This window comes from Euphorbia lathyris, chromosome 6 (genome assembly GCF_963576675.1).
Source record: "Euphorbia lathyris chromosome 6, ddEupLath1.1, whole genome shotgun sequence".
NCBI classification, from domain to species: Eukaryota; Viridiplantae; Streptophyta; class Magnoliopsida; order Malpighiales; family Euphorbiaceae; genus Euphorbia; species Euphorbia lathyris.
In genome coordinates this window covers 26,513,339-26,534,490 of record NC_088915.1, presented here as the reverse complement: position 1 = coordinate 26,534,490, position 21,152 = coordinate 26,513,339, and the positions used below count along the sequence as shown (strand labels likewise).

General features: G+C 35.9%; 4 protein-coding genes across 4 annotated transcripts; 1 reads left to right on the top strand and 3 right to left on the bottom strand.

Annotated features, from left to right (window-relative positions):
• Positions 1–933: 933 nt before the first annotated feature.
• LOC136233651 (expansin-like B1) lies at positions 934–3,299 on the bottom strand. Its single transcript, XM_066023374.1, has 5 exons — positions 2,241–3,299; positions 2,064–2,170; positions 1,789–1,970; positions 1,390–1,522; positions 934–1,303 (listed from the first exon to the last, which is right to left on the bottom strand). The coding sequence occupies exons 1-5, from the start codon at positions 2,383–2,385 to the stop codon at positions 1,091–1,093; spliced, it is 780 nt and encodes a 259-aa protein (XP_065879446.1). The 5' UTR covers positions 2,386–3,299; the 3' UTR covers positions 934–1,090.
• Positions 3,300–3,446: 147 nt separating this feature from the next.
• LOC136233652 (haloacid dehalogenase-like hydrolase domain-containing protein Sgpp) lies at positions 3,447–6,697 on the bottom strand. The gene is made up of 5 exons (XM_066023375.1): positions 6,499–6,697; positions 4,737–4,851; positions 4,308–4,459; positions 3,932–4,193; positions 3,447–3,841 (listed from the first exon to the last, which is right to left on the bottom strand). Exons 1-5 carry the CDS (start codon positions 6,531–6,533, stop codon positions 3,650–3,652), a joined length of 756 nt encoding a protein of 251 aa, XP_065879447.1. The 5' UTR covers positions 6,534–6,697; the 3' UTR covers positions 3,447–3,649.
• Positions 6,698–8,286: 1,589 nt separating this feature from the next.
• On the top strand, positions 8,287–9,550 carry LOC136233368 (haloacid dehalogenase-like hydrolase domain-containing protein Sgpp). The gene is made up of 5 exons (XM_066023001.1): positions 8,287–8,442; positions 8,532–8,646; positions 8,717–8,868; positions 8,936–9,197; positions 9,279–9,550. The coding sequence occupies exons 1-5, from the start codon at positions 8,420–8,422 to the stop codon at positions 9,450–9,452; spliced, it is 726 nt and encodes a 241-aa protein (XP_065879073.1). The 5' UTR covers positions 8,287–8,419; the 3' UTR covers positions 9,453–9,550.
• A 117-nt stretch (positions 9,551–9,667) lies between these two features.
• On the bottom strand, positions 9,668–19,200 carry LOC136233366 (phragmoplastin DRP1E-like). Its single transcript, XM_066022999.1, has 15 exons — positions 18,849–19,200; positions 18,443–18,506; positions 17,875–17,982; positions 17,079–17,180; positions 16,932–16,982; positions 16,736–16,797; positions 16,285–16,375; positions 16,106–16,170; positions 15,729–15,923; positions 15,366–15,485; positions 15,190–15,260; positions 11,088–11,313; positions 10,646–10,696; positions 10,187–10,555; positions 9,668–10,039 (listed from the first exon to the last, which is right to left on the bottom strand). The coding sequence occupies exons 1-15, from the start codon at positions 18,984–18,986 to the stop codon at positions 9,911–9,913; spliced, it is 1,842 nt and encodes a 613-aa protein (XP_065879071.1). The 5' UTR covers positions 18,987–19,200; the 3' UTR covers positions 9,668–9,910.
• Between the last annotated feature and the right edge of the window lie 1,952 nt (positions 19,201–21,152).

Genomic DNA, 21,152 nt, shown 5'->3' with positions numbered 1-21,152 from the left:
GAATCTGCATCTTCAATATCATAGATCATCGCACAACGACTAGAAACATGATAAGATCATATAGGGAGATCTACCACAACCACCTTTAAAGGAGAAAGAGCAAAACGCTACAAATAAAAAGAAACTACCAAACAAAAAAAATTATTCAATAAAGAAAAAGAAAAATTAAACAAAGAAAAGGCTTATCTTCCGGCTAAAAGCCAGAAGAAAACCCCAAAACCTAAATGAAGAAGAAGAGGCTTATTTTCCAGCTAAAAGTCAGAAGAAAACCCCAAAACCTGAATGAAGAAGAAGAGGCTTATTTTCCAGCTAAAAGTCAGAAGAAAACCCCAAAACCTGAATGAAGAATAAGAGACTTTCTTGGTAGCTAGTCCAAAATAAACTTTTGAGAACTTTTAATAGATGAAGAATATCTTGAAAACGGAGGGACGGAATCCTGAACCAATTAATACCATTATATTTAGCCTGTTCAAGAAAACGGTGGTCGTGACCACCTAGGTCACATCTACGCGTTTGAAATCAAGAATCCATTTCAAATTTCTCCAATTATTATTATTATCATTATTTTGCTTTATTATAATTCACTTTTGAATATTATTGTATTATTGTTGGTGAATTGAGTTTATTATTTTTGGATATTTTTCTTTAATTGCGTTTTCTACTTGTTTCCATGATATAGTTTAAGATTTAAAAGATATTGTTTTATAGTTTTGGTGAATTATATTACTTATGGATATTATGTTTTACATTTTAGAGTTGTTTCATAGATATTAATAAAAGATTATTATTCACACATTTTTAAAAGGATATATGTTATTAATAAGAATTGAATGAACATTTCTTCTCTTTTAAGTTTATAATATTAACTTTTTATACTTTCAAAACTCAAACCTTATTGGTTCAATGGATATAATTTTATAATCTCAGTTCCAATTATGATGATCACATGTTAAAACTTTTATATACATCCACTACTAAAAGTTACTACAATATTTGGAAGAACATCTAATCTGAACAAGCAACAACATAATTAAATAATGTAAGAAAGGAGGTAAAGCTGATGATTGAATAGACTGTAATAGTTAATTAATTAGAGGATAACTTGAACTCCAGTATCATAAGTGTCTCCAGCTTTCCAGTCTTGAGGAATGGTGTTAAGAGGAATAATCCATGTCTCTTCATCATCTTCTCCTTCCTCACTACTGAATAACATCCTCAGTGATAATGCTCCACTTGGTACTGATGTTGTGGTCCATATTCCTCCATAACTCCGATCCAAAATCTTGCAACCCCAATCTTCATTCTGTTCACAATTTCAATATTAGTTTCTATCTGACATTTTTTGGATAGTATATATATATAGTTGGTAAATGTTTGGATAATATTGACCTCACATAGAAGAACAGCAGTAATATCCTTGTTTCCTTGTTGATACCAAATGGCAAAAGCCAAATAATGTGGCGGATGACTGTTCTCATCTATTTTTATTGTTATATTTTTGCCTGGATAGCTGCACGAAACACTGTGTGCATGGACACACAGTTAGTAGGAAACAAGAATTTAGTAAGTGAAATAATAGTAATATGAAGCGGAGGTTTTAGTTCAATTGGTTCCACGATAACCTCATTTGTTAATTAAACTGTAGGACATGGTAGTATGAGTTTTTTTTATGCACGTTTCAAACCCAATGGACATTTAGGTGTGGAGATGTGTCAGATATTAATATGAAAGGTACATTTAACTATCAATTTGAACTAATCTTTTTAGTTCAATTCGTAATAAAATTACCGTTTATATTCAATGTCAACAACACCCTGGGAAAAGAGAGCATCGGCAGCCAATGAATTGAGAGCCATGCGAGCGAAGGCTTGTCTGCTGAGAATAAAGTCAGTGTTGTGACTAGAACCGCTGCTTGTTACAACAACTCTTACTCCTTCACTTGTGCAATACTTACTGTACTTGCACCTTACCTGCTTTTCTTAACTATATCAATTTCTACCAACTTCACTTTCAAAAGGTTAACTTAAGATCCTAACAAAATCAGAAAGGTATAGTATGCATACATGATAGCATGCACCACATCCGACGCCATCACGATATAGTTTAGATACAGATGAAACATCTCCATCATTTATTGTAGTTCCAAATGAACCAAACCCACAAGCACCAGCTGCATCGAGATGGTCCAGTAATTCAATAAAAATAATGTATATATAAAGTAATTGAATCCCTATACTTACAGTCAGAAAGTCCATTTCCGGTGGAAATGGGAGAGTAGGTAGCTCGAGATTGAATGACACAGTCTTCACAAGCAGCATCTACCAAATTATTAGTATAAGTTGCTGAAACAACAACTAAAAGGAAGTGAAGCAAATAAGGAGCCATTTAATTCTTAAAAAGAAGAGGATGAAAATCTGTTTATATATATAGCAAACATAACAAAACTAAAGCATACTCTATCATATGTAATCTTTGGGCATATGGCATTAATAAATTATCTGCTTTTGGTTGTTAATTGTGCAAAGGAATTTCTTAATTGCTATAGTTGGAGTAATGATTGGAAGGCCAGCGGACAGGGTAGTTAGCTAAAAGGGAAACATGTGGAACAAGAATAGAATAGACACTAGAGAGGAGGCCAAAAGGAAAACTAACATAATTAGGCGCATTACCACCAACATCCAATACGCAATTAAACCATTCTATCTACTATAAAAGAGAAACAAGTTTATCACAAGCTGCTGCGTACGTCATGCTTAGGAAAGGACTCCATCATCCAAACCATTTGAACAGCTTCAAGAGTAAGTTCCCGAGCATGGCCGCAACATTTTCCTAAGGAAAAGTTCAGGATGGCGATGCAATATGTAATGTAATAAATTATCGTATAATCAAAGTTATAATATAATGTAATTTGATAACGTGGTAGAAAACCATGTGCGGATATAAGAAAAACCATGGAGAGCCCTCATGTAAACTTAAAGGGAAACCACTTTCCAGGAGATCATTAAATTGTTTGAAAATCATGAAAAGTTTGGAACCACGATGTGAAGCAATTTCTGAAGACCTAATGGTGGAGATCTGGTTTCCTCAACATTTATAAAAGGCAGATATCACAATAGAAAAATGCACTACATACTCTCAACTCAAGATAGAAGAAAAATGTTACCAAATAATAAGTGAAAATAAGCATTTTAAACAAGTCAATCGAAAATTTTACCAAATAATAGACCATGAGTTAAGGATTAACGTTTTGAATATGTCAGCTGGCAAATATTGACAAATAATAGATCTGGAGCCAAAATAGTAATTTAAGGTTTTTTTTCATAAACAATATATAGTCAATTGGATCAACTTACTTTAGTGCTAATATTTGTTTGTAGGTGTGACTTTGGAGATGCATTTAACAAATATATCCAGCTTTTATTTTTATTTAATGAAGATATTTCAAATAACTCTAAATATTTAGTAAAGGTCTATAACACTATTTTCAGTATAACATATTTGAGAGAGTTTCACAAAAATCGCAGTGATTAACAACTCAATATTATGATTGACTAGAATAAAAACTTGAGCACATTTAGTTTTTAATTAATTCGTGAAATAATCGGAGCAGAATTATTGAAGTAACCACTGAACTTGCTGAATGATTAAATCAAGCTTCAGGTTTTTCACCAGCTTCCTTAGTATCAAACTCTTCCAGAGCAGCCCACAATTTAGGATCTTCATAATTCTTTATTAGAAATGTTGGATTTGCTTGCATCAGTAAGCTTTCTGGATTTCTTGTGCTTAAACCAACAACAGGCATTCCAGCTGCTACTCCAGCTTTTATACCAGAAACAGAATCCTAACAACAGATGTCATACATCAGCACCACCCGAAAATCATCGATATAGAAAATCAGAATAGGAACAAGTAAGCATTAAACAAACCAGACCTCAAATATAAAGGTGTGTTCCTTTGACACGTTGAGTACTTGAAGAGCCTTCAAGTACGGCTCTGGATGTGGTTTAGCATGTTCACATTCACCTCCAATTATGACAGCTTCAAAGAAATCTGATAGCCCGAGTTTTGAAATCATGAGTTCAGCATTTGGTCTTGGTGCATTAGTAACTGCAGCCCGTTTCAATCCATGATCTTCGATCCATTTCTTCAATTTATATAGACCGTTTATTGCACAGAGCTGTTCTGATGCCAATCTGTTTTCACCACAAAGGAAGTTATATGGTAGGAAATATGAAGATTCTTTTTCAGTCAACAGGAACTCGAATTTTGTGATGCAAGTCCACAATTCCTTGCATCATAAGCGTTACCTCCGAAACATGGCTTCCTTCTCATCTGTGAATTTTAACCCTCGCTCAAGGTCGTCGGGGAAGAGGAGCAGAGCAATATCATCATTATGTTTACCCGCAATATTCTGAACAAAGTAGTCCTCTGTGATTGGAACCCCATCATTGAAATTTATCTGTTATACAACAGAATTTAGCAAAGTCCCAATAACAAGTTATTAAAATCCATAGCTCCTTCAGGTGAACAATCAGAAGTGATAGATCTATCAGCCAAGTAACACATAAAACCTCCATTAACACACTAAATACTACTACTAAGGGGGAAAAAACATTGTAGCTCCTCTTTCTCGACATAGGGTACAAAAAAGGGTGGGGGTATGAGATAAAGATCAGAATAGAGCACTTTATTTCTGACTTCTAAATGGATGCAAAGACGTAAAAGAATGGCATTACCTCATGGAGCATTTCACGGAAGGCATAATAGTGGAGGGGATCTGAATCACATAATGTGCCATCAACATCAAATAACACTGCTTCCAATGGAGCAAGTTTGGAAAGCGAACCTCTACTGCATCCAAAAATCAAAGAGAATATCCATCAGAAAGTGCTAAGCTTGTTTATGCATTTGAATTGTCTATACCTTAATCCTTTGCTAATGACACAATCACTCTAGCCTCCAAAACCAACACCAAATTAATGCGGAAACCAATCCTGACTTCATATGAACGTAAAGAAAATAATACTGAGAATACAATTATTTCTAGTAACCCAGCATTTGTCCCCCATTTTCCAGAGTACAATTTCAAATCTTTCCCCAACTAAACTTAATAACTCATAAAAGATTATGATGGAGGAACCAATTCACCCTATACTTTCCCAACTAGATGCGCACTCCACTCTAGATAGATGTCAACATAACATTATCATACTTCCATCAAAAGAAAAATCACAACTCCACACATAGATGAGGAACCCAGAAAAGCAGATTGAAAAGCATGGTAAACCCATTTAAGGTAGAAAAACACCACCTTACAGCTAGTGTATTGTAAAATCGACAACCATAGAAGGCAGAAACCTACTTGCATGCCGTTAGAAGTTATTTAGTTCTATAGAGCAATACTAGTGCACAAAATACATAAAATATCAATAGCATGTTTAATTAGGTCTTTCCAAGGATGTAGCTGAGGATACTACTTTAGAGGAAATAAGATACAGAAGAAAATAGTACCAAAAGGCTACATTTAACAATTGTATTTACGTGGAGAAAAGAAAAAGAAAAAGGAAGACTTGGTAAAAACATAACAAGAAATGTGATGCACAATACAATACATTAGGCATCTTATGGATATTGATTTTATCTTAACATAAAAGTGGTCACATGAACAACCATCATTTATGAGGCTGGAATCGTGCTTAGGTAACCATAGACTCAGTTGTCCAAAAGCTAAGTTACCGTTGCAAGTATGCCTACAGATAACAGATGCACTCAAGTGCATTAGTTGGAAAATTAAAGATAAAAAATGTCCAGCAGCCCAAATTCAGAACTAGGATTGTTGGCCAACTAAAGAAGGACCAGAAAGGAAAGTGTATATGATTTAAGCCACCAAAGTGAAGATCCATAAAAAAATTCATTTGAAAATTTCTAGACCACATACTTAGAAAAAAATGATGAACCCTTCATTTTCTCAAACACTGTTGACAGTATAAAATGGATACAATTGCCCTTCTGTTGACAAATATATAAAAATCGGCAAAGTGCATAATGTAGTGATATTAGCATGGCTTATTTATATACAAAATGAGAGTCCAATATAAATTAATAGCTTATATATGTCTATTAGATAATTTATTTTCAGTAAATGCAAACGAATCGGCATTAAAATAAACACAGAAGGTTGTAAAAGCCTGATAAAACTAAGTAAGCCAGTAGAGAATCGGCATCAACATTCAAAGAAATCTCAAATACCCAATTCAATAGCTACAAGAGTACATAAATCAACCTACAACACCATATTTTCAATCCAGAAACTTTCACCAAGATCATAAAATCGCAAAAATATCCCGATAAAGCGAAAATTCTTAGTCGTTGAACTGGGATCACAGCTCACAAATAATTGTAAACAAATTCATACATTGAATAAATAAAGCAAACAGAAATTGAATCTGCAGCAGAATCCAAATAGAAAATAAAAATGAATATGTATAATAAACTCACGTATCAACAGAATTATCTCCAGAAGAAACAGTCATCTTTGAATAGAAATACGCCTTAGCTCTACAAAATGCTTGATTGTTGTTGAATGAGAATGGAAGAAGAAAAAGGAAATGATGTGAATTAATAATAAGAGGAAGAGAAAGAGAATCTCAAAAACCAGAGAGGAGAAGTTCTAGTTGGTCACTTGGCATTTGGCAAACTGAAATGCTCTCGTCAATTCAACTACGTCATCATCACATAATGGGAAACCCCTAATTTTTAATAAATTTCTTTCACCACCCCAATAATTCACGATATTTCTTAAATGTTCCCAATAACTTTTTTAGATAAAGATTTTACTTTTGCCTAAAAGAAACTTTTAGGTAGATTTTTTTACTCTTCAGTTTGAAATTACAAACTTTAAATAATAATGGTTTCCTATTGTTTAAGCTATTGCAATGATCAGTGGCGAATATAGGATTATTCGGTTGAGGGTCGATTTTATATGTGCGTTCGGAAAAAAAAAATTTGCTAAATCGAACTTGCTTAATCTTTTTTTTATATATGCGTGTTATAATTTGAATGATCAAGAACCAATTTTAAGTATTAATGTACAATTTCTCAAAATTAAGCTAGATTTCGTTTAATAATCCTAAAAGTAAAAAAAAAAATTAGATTTATGGAGGGCTGAACATGCAACAAAAAAATTTAAAAAAATGATTTCAGATGGCCTACCAAGCCAAAAAAAAAAATTGGATTTAAGGAGGCCTAAGAGAAAAAAAAAATTAGAAATTTAGATTTAGAGAGCCCTAACAGGTCTAAAAAAATTAGAAATTTAGATTTAGAAAGTATCTAATAGGTCCAAAATATTGAAATTTTGAATAAACCTAACACGTAATGGGATATATTTAATTTTTTTATTAGTTCAATGCTAGTTTCTAAAAAATTATAACATTTTTACATTTTTAGTTTTAAAATTTAATTTAGAAATTAAGTTATTTGAGTCTCAAAAATAAGAAATTATTTTTTTAATGGAAAAGACAATAAAAATGAGTTCAAAAGTGTTATGAAAATAAATAAATTAATAATGGTAACATAGTTTTATAATTATTGAAAAATAAAATTTAAATAAATAAACATTTTCTAAAATAAATTGAGGTTGGGTGAATTGAACCTAGGACCTTTTGGAAAAAAAAATGTTTTTAACCATCTTATTTACCTTTAAACAATGTAATATTACTATATAAAGTCTATATAGACTATTACTAATATTAGGGAGGGCTGAAACTACTTGTAACCATGGAAGTTCCAGCGGCCGGAGGGGGCCAGGCCTGTCTCCGCCCCTGGCAATGATATGGGTTTACCAATTAGGTGTAGCTTTGATAATATGAGATTTTGGATTAATGTATAATTATTTGTAAATTTAAACTAGAATATAATTGGGGAAATTAAATAAATTATATAAAAAATCCCAAAGTCATCAAGAAATATTATGGATTTGAATCCACCCTAAAAAACATCAAAAAAAAAAAAAAACCGTAGTTTCTTTTAAGTTCAAAACTGATTTTCATGATTAATATGATAAAAAGGGATTTAATGTATTAAAATGTAAGATAAGTGATTCAACTTACCAAAATCAAAATAATAAAGGATCTCAAATGCTTTTTTACCAAAAAAATAAAATACCGAAAATATCATAAGCCTGATGAGGTCCTCATGTTTTTTGTTGTGTAATATCAATTTTATATTGCATGTCAACCACTTGCTCACATATGCACACACTATTTATTGATTCTCTTCACCAGAAAAAAACAAAAAAAAAGTTACTTTATTGATTCTCTGTTATATTCTCTTATTCGTTTTGCAATATTATAATATCTCCCCCCATCTTATTCTAAAATTAATTAAATAAATAAAAATCCCCATAACCATCAAGAAACAAATGAATGCTTCAGTAGTTACAAGGTGATCTTCTTAGTTAATTTTATTTCTCCATTTCTTTTTTTAACTTTTAATGTAAAGCTTTTTATAATATCTTGAGTTTTAATGTGCAGTGAAGGTTCTCTTTCTGGAATTGCTCCATTGGAAGCAATATTATTTGATGTTGATGGTACTCTCTGTGACTCTGATCCCCTTCACTACTATGTTTTCAGGGAAATGTTACAACAGGTATGTTGTAAAAAAACTCTTACTTATCATCTTTATTCAAGACCTTCATTTAACATTGTTTCTCTGACAGATCAATTTCAATGATGGAGTTCCAATTACTGAACAATTCTTTGCTGAGAAACTTTCTGGAAAACATAATCAAGATATGGCATTAGTCCTCTTCCCCGACGATACTAAACGAGGCATGAAGTTTCTTGATACTAAAGAAGATATGTTTCGCAGGTAACAAGTTTAAGCATATACAATTTGACATAAATTCTATTCTAATGCATACAAACAAAAATAACAGGTTAGCTCCTGAAAAATTGAAAGCTGTAAATGGCTTGTATGAAGTGAAGAAATGGGTTGAAGGCCATGGTTTAAAACGAGCTGCAGTCACCAATGCGCCCAGGGAAAATGCTGAACTGATGATATCGATACTCGGATTCACAGATTTCTTCGATATTCTTATCATAGGGAATGAATGTGAACATCCAAAACCACACCCAGACCCCTACTTGAAAGCTCTTGAAGCACTTCAAGTGTCCAAAGATCACACATTTGTGTTTGAGGTATAGCTTCTGTCCTCAGACTTTGGATTCAGAAATAGTTCATTACTGAGTTTTGATGTAACTTTTTTTTCAATTGGGCAGGATTCTGTTTCAGGTATAAAGGCTGGAGTTGCAGCAGGATTACCTGTAGTTGGTTTAACAACTGGAAATTCTCAACATGTACTTGAAGAAGCAAAGCCTGTGTTTCTCATAAAGGATTATAATGATCCAAAATTGTGGACAGCTCTTCAAGATGCAGCAATGCTTGCCGAGTAGTAATATATCGAAAATCATGTTTTCTTCAAGCTTCAACTGCTTAATCTACAACAATGCAATACATTGACAGATATGTTATAATATCATGTTTTATGTGATGATATCATTATTTTATGATTTGGTCTGTATTCACAATTACAGATTGAAGAATGAGATAAAGGCAATTAAAATCAAATGAAATCTTGCAACTAGGTGATTTTCTATACATTCTTGAGTGAAATGGTGACACCCTTGAGTGAAATGGTGACCTGGAGATGTGTCAAATGATCAATCATCAATCTAAAAGGTAAAATCGAAGAAGAAGAAAGTGCGGGTAGCAAAATTTGGACCCCAATGCAATAGAAAGAAAATATGCAAAATTGAATTGAAGAATCCAGGAAAAACTGCCTCCAAACTTGTCTTAATCTACTATGGCAAACAAAGAATATACACATCTCTTTGATATTTGAGATTCCTCTTCATGACGCCCATGAGGCTGCATCGATCTCGTCTCTTGCTGACTTGTATAGCTCAAGTCTCTTAGCACATTTTTGCCTTCTCACCATTAACTCGGGATCTTCATCCAGCAATCGTGCAAGTTGCTTGGCCTGAGGAACAAAGAACAGGTCACAGAACTGAATTTAGGGGGGGGGGGGGGTGGGGGGGAACTACTTTGGAAGTTGTCTCCTTTTAGTAAGGGCGCATGGTCAGGCATGGTTTTGCCTTTTTTTTTTTTAAAGAAATTCTTCATTTACCTCTTTTTTGCCCATTCCAATAAAGAAATGATCCAGCAAGGACTGCTTAGCCTCCTTGACTTGACAGTGAACCACAGCCTTAGGAATGGAGTTCCTTAGTGCCTCACACACCATCCCTACATATGCAGAAACGTTGGATCCTATTCTTTGGAAGTGAGCTTCTGTGTATCGGTCTGCATTAGTTGCAGTTGCATTTCCACCCTTATCCATATCCATGGGAAGTTTCCTGAAGAAATCCACTGTCAGGTATGAGGATTCCATGTCCACCAACCTTAAAATCGTCTTTTTACTTTCTTCACGGAACCTCTCCAACGCATCATTTGCAGCACATGCTATTTCAGCTTTCAGAGTTGGAAAACGCTTCAGCTCCTGTTTAATTTCATGAGCATTAATCTACTTCCTATTCTAGGTACTAGACCAATATTACTACAAGATTGTTAGGGAGTTCAGATCCCAAACCTCAGTTTCTCCTATTGATCTCCTCACAAGTTCTTTCAAAATAAAGTGAACCTGCAAAATGATTTACTAATCAATAAAGCAACCACAGGAAGGTTTTCAAAAAGGACAGTAATACAAGACCTCAAGCATAATTTTCTTAGCAAAACTAAAATAAAATCCATTGTTGAGGTTATGACGGATGCTAAAAACCATAGATTCTGATTGCTACGCTTGTTTCATATTGGCCAGATTTCTCAAGCTTTAAGACCCATAAACATTAACTTACTCGAACATTAGGGAAATATAAAATAACAATCATAACAAGATTTCCTAGCCAGCATCTTCGGATGATAAGACATTCTGAAGTCAGGAAGAAATGTTTTTGAGCATCACTACGTGATAAATTATATCAAAACATTGACAACACAAACAGAAAACAAAGAAATTTAAAGGGAGTTCTTACAGCATCTACAGAAGCTTCAGCTGGTCCTCTGAAGTAGCTAATTGCACCATCAATTAAGCGGCGATAAGCTTGCTCAGGTGCAATTAGATGAGGCTGGTACCCATCTGCCTCTGAAACTGCCTTCTTTATATTTTGCATAGACAAATGTCGGTCAAGTGGAAGTTTTCTCAAAGCAGAAGGGAGTTGGTAGTCAAAAACTCCATATATCCGATCACCTCCAGGTCGACTGATTTAGCAAATAACTTGAATTGTAAGATAATAGGATAGGAAAGACCTTTTCAATTATCTAAACCTCAATGAACAAAAGAGTAGCAAAAGGTAAAATAAAGCTAAAACCTCTTCATGGTTGACCACTGTGAACCATTCCTTAAAAAGCATCTAGAAAATATATTGTATCAGAGTGTTCAAAAAATAAAACCGACAAAAAACATTTGACAAGAGCATGCACGTATTTCATTGTGTATGTATAACTACTCTGGACTAGATAAGTAGCAGTAGATACATTGCTGATACAACACAATTGACTGCAACAGATCCCAAAATTGCAAAGTTCTCAATAAATATCTTATCCAGTGGACAAGACCTAACTCAGATTGTCCTTGAGTGTACCTCCTATTAGCCCCAGGCACCCAAGACATTGATCTCTAAGGTCTAACCGGAAAAGTAAAAGCTTGAGCTTGAGAAGTCTATGGTCCAGTAGTTCATAAACCTTCCCAACTTCAGCGATATAATTAAACTAGATAGTGGATCAGGCCTTTACAGCCGGTCCCAAGCCCGGACAAAGGAGGAGGGTTGCGGTAGGTTTGTGGCGGCCAGCGTAAAACTTAGCCACATCTTATGACATGAACCATAATATAAATACCGTTGGGGCGTTCCCTACTCAGCGACGCGCTGCACTTCCTAGACCCGGGTGTAGTGATAAATGTGCAAGGGTTGCTAGGTCGTCGCCCCGAAGCGGCGCGCCACCCCAGGACCCGGGGGTGGTGTCAAATATGCAAGGGTTGCGGGTAAATAAGCTAGTCCACGGTAATGGTAGGGGTAGGGGTAAGGGTAGTAGGTTACGCTTTGGGACATGGAACATAGGTTCTTTGACAGGAAGATTAGCTGAAATTGTAGATGTTATGAAGAGGAGGAGAATAAATATATTATGCCTACAAGAAACCAAGTGGGTTGGAGCCAAGGCTAGAGAGATAGCTCCTTGGGGTTATAAGCTTTGGTACTCAGGAAAGGATAAGGGTAGAAATGGAGTAGGTATTCTTATTGATAGGGAGTATATTGATGAGGTAGTAGCGGTGTCTAGGAAGAGCGATAGAATTATGAGTGTTAAGCTAGTGATAGGGGATGAGGTTGTGAATGTCATTAGTGCATATGCGCCACAAATAGGATTAGATGTGTCTATAAGACAAGCTTTTTGGGATTACTTAGAGGAAGTGGTGCAACAGGTTCCTAGGGATGAAAAAATGGTACTAGGGGGTGATCTCAATGGACACGTGGGTTCTAGGCGAGATGGGTTTGAGAGTGTTCATGGAGGGTATGGTTTTGGAGATAAGAATGAAGCAGGAAATGATATTTTGGAATTCGCATCAGCCTATGACTTGAGTATCATGAACACATGGTTTATGAAGAGAACATCCCACTTAGTGACTTATTGGAGTGGCGGTAATGCGAGCCAAATTGACTTCTTCTTAGTAAGGAGTGCTTGGAGAAAGAGTTATATTGATTGTAAGGTGATCCCTGGTGAGAGTACGACAACCCAACATAGAGTAGTGGTGCTAGATTTTCGAAGTAGGAAATGTATAAGAAAACAAACACCTCAAGTAGAGACTAAGATTAAGTGGTGGAAATTGCAAGGGGAGAATCAACAAAAATTTGTGGATGAGATGACCAAAAAAGATATTTGGACTTGCAATATGGATTCAGATATAGATTCGATATGGAATAAGATGGAGCATAGTATAAGGGAAGTAGCGAAGGAAGTTCTAGGGGAATCTAAAGGTAGCATGCCACCGGGTAAGGACACATCGAAGAAGTACGACAAGCAGTAAAGAGTAAGAGAGAATCCTATAAACTATTGGGGAAATGTAGGAGTGACGAGAACTACGAAAAATACAAAGAGGCTAAAAGGGAAGTAAAGAAGGTCATACGAGATGCTAGAGCAAAGGTGAATCGGGATCTGTATACAAGATTGGATACGAAAGAAGGGGAAAGAGACATATATAGAATTGCTCGGATGAGAGATAGGAAGACGCGAGATCTCGGAAAAGTTAAATGTGTGAAGGATGTGGACCAGAAAGTCCTAGTTGGAGATAAGGATATCAAGGAACGATGGAGGTCCTATTTTGATGACTTATTTAATGGAGATCGCCAACAAGATGTTGGAGATATAAGTATCCATCACGATATGATAAATCATGAATGCCTGCGGAGAATTCAAAAGGGTGAAGTCAAAATGGCATTAAGTAAGATGAAGTTGAAGAAAGCAGTAGGACCTGATGGCATCCCTATTGAGATTTGGAGATGTTTGGGAGAAAGAGGAATCGAATGGTTGACGACGTTCTTCAACAAAATTTGGAGAAACAATAAGATGCCATCAGAATGGAGGAAAAGTACCTTAATCCATTTGTATAAGAACAAAGGCGATGTCCAAGATTGTGCCAACTATCGGGGAATCAAATTAATGAGTCACACTATGAAACTTTGGGAGCGAGTGATTGAACAAAGGCTAAGGAGGACAGTGAAGATCTCAGAAAACCAGTTTGGCTTTATGCCGGGAAGATCAACTATGGAAGCCATCCATCTAATGAGACAATTAATGGAGCACTATCGAAATAAGAAGAAAGACTTGCATATGGTTTTCATTGACTTGGAGAAAGCATATGATAAGGTACCAAGGGAAGTACTTTGGTGGGCCTTGATAAGGAAAGGCATTTCGCGGAAATATATTGACATCATAAAGGACATGTATGAGGGAGTATGCACGAGTGTACGTACTAGTGTTGGGAAAACTGAAGAGTTTCCTATTACGATTGGAGTGCATCAAGGTTCCGCACTAAGCCCATTTCTTTTTGCCATCGTTATGGATGAACTAACAAGTTCACTTCAAGATGGTATACCATGGTGCATGCTGTTTGCAGATGATATTGTGTTGGTTGATGAGACGAAAGAAGGAGTGGAGATGAAGTTGGAACTATGGAGGCAAACTCTAGAATCTAGAGGCTTTAAGTTGAGTCGAAGTAAGACAGAATATTTGGAGTGTAAGTTTAGCGGCCGTAGGAGTATGGAGGCAGGGACAATCACCCTAGATGGGAGAGTTGTTCAGGCCTCGGATTGCTTCCGGTATTTAGGATCTATTATCCAAACGGATGGAGAAGTAGATGGAGATGTTGCCCATAGGATTAAAGCTGGTTGGTCGAAGTGGAAGAGTGCTACGGGTTTCCTTTGTGATCCCGACATGCCTAATAGATTGAAGGGAAAATTCTACCGGACGGCAATTAGACCAGCATTGTTATATGGTACGGAGTGTTGGGCAGTGAAACACTGCCACATCCATAAGATGTCGGTGGCGGAGATGCGTATGTTGAGATGGATGTGTGGTCACACGAGAAAGGACCGGGTGCGTAATGAAATAATTAGGACAAAAGTAGGGGTCACATCTATTGAGAATAAAATGAGAGAAAACCGACTAAGGTGGTTTGGCCATGTGAGACGTAGAGCGCTTGATGCGCCGGTTAGGAGAACCGAAGAGTGGCAAAGGGATGTAGTGGTGAGGGGTAGGGGAAGACCTAAGCAAACTTGGAGGAGGGTGATCGAGAGTGATATGAGTTTATTGGGAATTGAGGAAAATATGGTAGTGGATAGGACGGAGTGGAGGGAGCGAATCTGTGTCGCTGACACGACTTGATTTTCACGGTTTTATATGATGGTTCATGTTAGCCGACTCCGAATCATTTCGGGACTAAGGCTTTGTTGTTGTTGTTGTTGTTGAGTGGATCAAGCAATGAAAAAAGAAGTTGATTTTTAAATGTTAAATAGAATACTATGTTGCTTTGACAGCTGCTGAAACAAAATCTGACACAGATAAATGAAGAAAATAAATTTTTACCCTCCATCCAAGTGCTCCTTAAATACTCGATCAAAAGCACGACACAGCTCCAGGATAGTGTATAACTGGGCCTGATACACATGCACCCAATAGGGAAAATGAACAAAAAAGAATGTGCCATTTACTATCTTAACTAAACTATCATCAAATTATTAATTGTGTCAATAAGTTCCTACCCCAGCATCAATAGCAACAGGTCTACCCAGATGATCCACTTCAGCTTCAAGTTCATCAATGCTTCTGCTAACCAAAGATATAATACCTGGTATGCGGGCTTTAATTACAGATTCCAAATGCTGAAATCATAGAAATTATAATTAGAGATGAAGAATATAGAATTAGTGAAAAAGGAACAAAAAAAAAATGGTAGAAAATTGCAATTGCAAAAGTAGAGATGCGAAGTTCGTTATTATAAGCAATGGGAACTACATAAAACCTGAAAATTTCATAGTTGTTTTAGCCATTCAGAAAACATTTACAATACCAAAGACAGTGACAAACTGCACAAGTGCAGAGTAAATAAGGAATAGGAAAAAGACCTTGGAAAGAAGCTTGGCAAGATATCCTGAACCCATTCTGCTAGCTAAGTGCCTATAATCAGGATTAGTGGCAAAGAATTCGTTCTCCTGTTGCCTAGCAGATACCATGTCTACATTTTCATGAATATCAGCTTGTGAGCGATTCACAACTCCAACCCAAGGATGTTGAAGTGGATAAGCCCTTCCTTCAAGAATCTACAGTAAAGACAAAGAAGCAAACAAGAGAGAGACTGTGTATTAATGTATGAAGTTAGATCAGAATTTCAATACAAACATATATTGCAATGCTTAGGCTCTGTTTGGCTTCTCTAACAATAATGTGTTAATCATCTAAGATACATCATTTGCAGTCTAGCTAAGATTCCAAGAAACCTTACTTCCAAAGCATTTGTGCCCTTATCCATCAAGTCAAGCTTTGTCAACACACCATATGTCCTTTCACCTGAAAACAAAAAAAAAAAAATGCTTCCTCAAATAAGAGCAGTAGGAAAATAGATTACACAATTATATTTGCTTTGATTGAGCTATAAATGAAAACTGAAGAAGATAGTAATACCTGTCGGGTCAGCTTCTCTAGCAAGTTTGATAGCATCAGATGTTGCTATATCTTGATTGGCTGGAGTTATGGCTAGAATGAGGCAATTTGGCTGCAATCAAGTGACATTGATCTCATAAAAAAAAGAGGGAAATATTATTGAAATTCATGAAAAAGTCTAGAACTCTAGCATATGCAACGAAACCAACAATTTGACTTATGCCCCTTCTTTGCAGGGAATGACCAAATCCAAATGCTACTTCATGTCACCCGCCACATTTTTACCTCCGGACTTGGAGAGTAAAATCAAACAAATAGCAAACCATAGTGTAACTTGAGACTTGCATGGATTGACAAAATAGTGATCTTTGTATATAAAGACGTATCAAATGTGAATATGCTAATAACTCTGTTGCTTTTCTTTTCCTTTTTATAATGTAAGCATGAAACTGTAAGTTTGTTTTCTTTTTACCTTCTCAACATATGAATGAACCATATTCTCGATGTCCTTAACAATACTCTCTGGTTGCCCCTCTGTAAATAAATAAAAAAAATCTCCAACTTAATATTGAACAAGCATAGAAACTAGCTAGTACTAATAGTGCATCCATGTTAAAACTTAAAAGAACAAATAGATGATAACTTGGGATAGTGGTGGGTGAGTATACCTACAGCAACCTTTGTTAAACCAGGCAAATCTATCAATGTCAAGTTGACAACTGAAGATATAAAAATAAGAATGAACATTATGATCCCATCAGGATGTAAAGGATACAAACATGAACTAAAAGTCTGGAATATAAGTTGGGGCTTACCATTTGAAGAGTAAATACTAAGATGAATAGGAACAGGGGAAATCTGTTTTGATTTGCCGGTTACTTTGTCAGTTTCATCTTGAATTTCCTTTCTAACCATGGCTGCATTACAATAGAAGACTTCCAATCGCTTACAATAGACTTTTCTTTTAACGTAAAAGGAACTTTAGGATTCTAAGTAAATACTGAAGCTTTAATTTCGAACCCTCAGTAACACCCCTTTATAACTAAAAACTATAATGGCTTGTAAAATTGCATAATAAGGGCAGCAATGTAACAATTATAGCAAAGCAAACAATATGAAATCACAAGATAAGTGAAGCACATGAAAGTCTTACAACTCAAATTAAGGTTCAGTTGAACTATCTCTAGTCTCTAAATTAAGTTCTTCTAAAACTACCACCATGGCTCTGTGCAGTCCCACAAAAACAAATATTTTTAATAAAATGTAAAAAAAGAAAAAAGAAACATATTGCATTCCTGATTCAAAAAAAAAAAAAAAAAAACATATTGCATTCCATAAAAGGCAAAGTTAACTTTTCCTTATTAGTTTTCTTTTCCAGAAAATTAAAAATTCAAATGTTCTAATACATGTCTAAGAAAAGCTTTTAGGTCGACTTGTTTTAAGTCACACAATTTGAGTCAAACTCAGATAAAGCCTCGAATTTCAAAATTTCCATCCAAATGCTCCATCTTAAAATCAACACTAATGAGTTATGACCATCAAAGTTATTACTTCATAAATTAATGAAAGATTGCATATCCTATATTGACAAGTTGCATAGCAATAACATACAGAAGTCTGTGAATCTTCTTTTTGGCAAGTGGAGAAACTCTGCATACTCCTGCAGCCCTGATTCTATCTTGTTTAATTGCAACACCAAAGGCCGCCTGGTCACAATACCTGAAAGTTGCAGAAAATCATAAAAAATGAAGTATTTTAAGCTCTTTTGACCCAAAAAAAAAACAAACGGAATCAAAATGTGATCAATTCTGAGGGTTTTTTTTCTCAAATTCCATGTGCAATACATTCACAATTCAGGCAAACTTTCAATTTATTTGCTTTCAATCCCTAAAAACACATTACAAAACTGTTGTTTGGCTACCAGGATTATTATATTATAAAGAAAGACACTGCGTGGCAAATAAAAGCCCCAAACTCGATTGCAAAGAGAATATGCACAGTAACACTAAAGTCTGTTGTCAGTTGACTTGAATAACTTAATGTCACAATAAAATATTTAAAGAAAAGTCAGCATTTCCTTTCCTCTTTCTTTTCTTTTCTTTTCTCGTTGAACTCCCACCAGCCAATCAGAAAGCAAATATAACAAATAAAGAAATACAATAAACGCATGCATCCTTACCCGATCCCCTTGGAAGAAAATCTCGGCCCACAATGCTTTCCAACACAGATGACTTTCCGGAGCTCTACATCAAGAAAGACGAATCACATCGTTATTTAAATCTTGCAACAATAGAACCAAGGCCAAGCGAACGAATTCACATTGTACTCTAAATAAAACCAGACGGTACAAACGCATACAAGAACGGGCACTACTAACGGCGCATTTCAAATTCCGATAAGCTAGAAGTTGTTAGACCTCTCTCTCACTCACACGCACACACAAGCACATAGAAGAGCCACAAGAATCTCGATTCACTTGATATTTTTAATAAAAGAAACGATCAGTTTAAACAGGATTCATTTACTCATTTTACATAGCCAAAAATACAATTGCACGGACAAAGAGAGAGGGAGAGAGAGAGTACCTGGCCACCAACGACAGCAACAGAAGGAAGCGCCTCCCATAGAGTAGGCAAAGAAGCAGCTCCAGAATCGCCACCGTAGTCGCCGAGGATGGTACAGGCTCTTTGAATTCTGTTAACGAGGCCGATCAATGTATCCATGGTGAAAGTTTGTTGAGTAGAAAGTTGGAAGTTATTGGTTGGCTGTGTATCTCCAACTGAAGAAAGAGTGTTTGAATTTGAATTTGAGAGGGAGAGAAGAAGAAAGCATGCAGAGAAAGAGACGGAGAGGAAGAAGAGAAGAAGGAATGGAGCTATTTTCGCTTTCTTCTACTGGTAACTCTCTCAAAGTATGTTTGTTTGTTAATGGGGAAGTGGGCCTGTGGGAATGAGACGGAGGTATATATAGTGTGCACGTGTTCAAGCGTTTTTGAATTTGGGAGTGGAAAGTGGAGACTATCTCGTGACTTGACTTCAATTTGAATTTTGTCAGTTTATCTTTTTTTTTTTTTTTCTTTTTTAGTATGAAAATCTGCCTAGTAACTTTCTGTTTAACTCTTTGCCTGGTTTTGGTTAATAATATAGAAAAATTACAAAATTAGGTCAAAATGGAAGACTCATTTACATATTTAACTCATTTACTCAACCTACTACATATCTAGACTGATTTTGTGTGACTTTCCTGTAATACCCCTAACCTTCCCACTTCCCACCACATCGCGAACGGCCGCTCCCCCTATCTTCTTGGTTACGCAAAAACTTGGCTCCTCCATTAATGATTTCAAGACTTTTAATCTTCATTTCTTTCTTTAAATTGCACGAAATCTGCACCATTTCGCCAAATCACAATGAATTTCTCTTTTTCCTCTCTTCATCTCTTGATTCTGCAACTTCCTAACCCTAGAAAACGAATCCATGGTTCTTCATCTTCTTGTTCGTTACTTGGTTTCTTTCTTCTTGTTACCATCAAAGAAATGGTTATTCTACGTTATTTCCTTCGTTTTTCCCAGTTTATCATATTGTTATTGTCGCTTTTAAGGGTGAAAGGCGCGAAAAATGTAAGTATATGTTGTTTTTTCTGCGTTTTTTCATGAATACACTTCGTGAATCGATGGTTTCGCGAAGTTTGCGAAGAGAAAGAGCCTGGAACGTGACGATCTACTTCGTGAATCGATGATTTTGCGAAGATATGCGAAGAGAAAGAGTCTGAAACGTGTGGATCTACTTCGCGAATCGATTAGTTCGCGAAGTCTGCGAATAGATCGTCACTTTTCAGACCTCGCATACTTCGCGAAAGCATCGATATGCGATGTAGATCGTCACGTTTCAAACCTCGCATACCTCGTGAAAACATCGATTAGCGAAGTAAAATCACCTCTTTCCCTGCACATTTACATTCGCATGCTTCGCTAATCCTCATTTCGCGAAGCCAGAATCGTCGTTTTCCCTACCTAACACGATTATTTTTTCTGAAGGTGGTTGAATACGTAACATCCCTGTCTGGAAGGCGACGTACTGGGCTGCAGGGGAGATGACTTTCCTTCCTGTACAGGGAGAAATTCCCCTCAAGATTGGCACATTCACTCCTTAAATGGTTGGTTAGGAGAGATTGTGCCAATCTTAGTGTGCACCATGGGACATGTCCATCCCATGGTGCCAATCTTCAAAATGAACCTAACTAATCCGGTACCAATTTTAAAGAGGATGAGTAATCTTGTTGTGCACCGTGGGACACATCCATCCCAAAAGGTATGGACTTCCATTTCTCATCCCAAAAGGTCTGGATTTTGGGATGAGAAATGGAAGTCCAGGCCTTTTGGGATGGATGTGTCTCATGGTGCACACCAAGATTACTCATCCGCTTCAAAATTGGTACCGGATTAGTTAGGTTCACTTTGAAGTGCTTTGTTAGGAGTTTATTGTGGCAATCTTGTTGTAACTTTTGATAATGTTATGATTTTAATGTTGTTCCTGTGGCAATCTTGTTGCAAATTTTGATAATATTATGATTTTAATGTTAGAGTCTATTGTTGTTTGCCATTTTTTGTTATATACCACTTAGCGAATTAGCTACAAAACATATCCAGGCTTCGCATATGCGAACTAAATTCATCAAGTAAATGAAACTTTAGCTTCGCAGGCTTCGCATATGCGAACTAAATTCATCAAGTAAACCAAACATTAGCTTCGCAGGCTTCGCATAATATGGAATCTGCGAAGTCAGACGTGAGGGGGCGAGACGCGCGTAAATATTGAGGGTATTATGGGAAAGTCACACAAAATCAGTTTAGATATATAGTAGGTTGAATAAATGGGTTAAATATATAA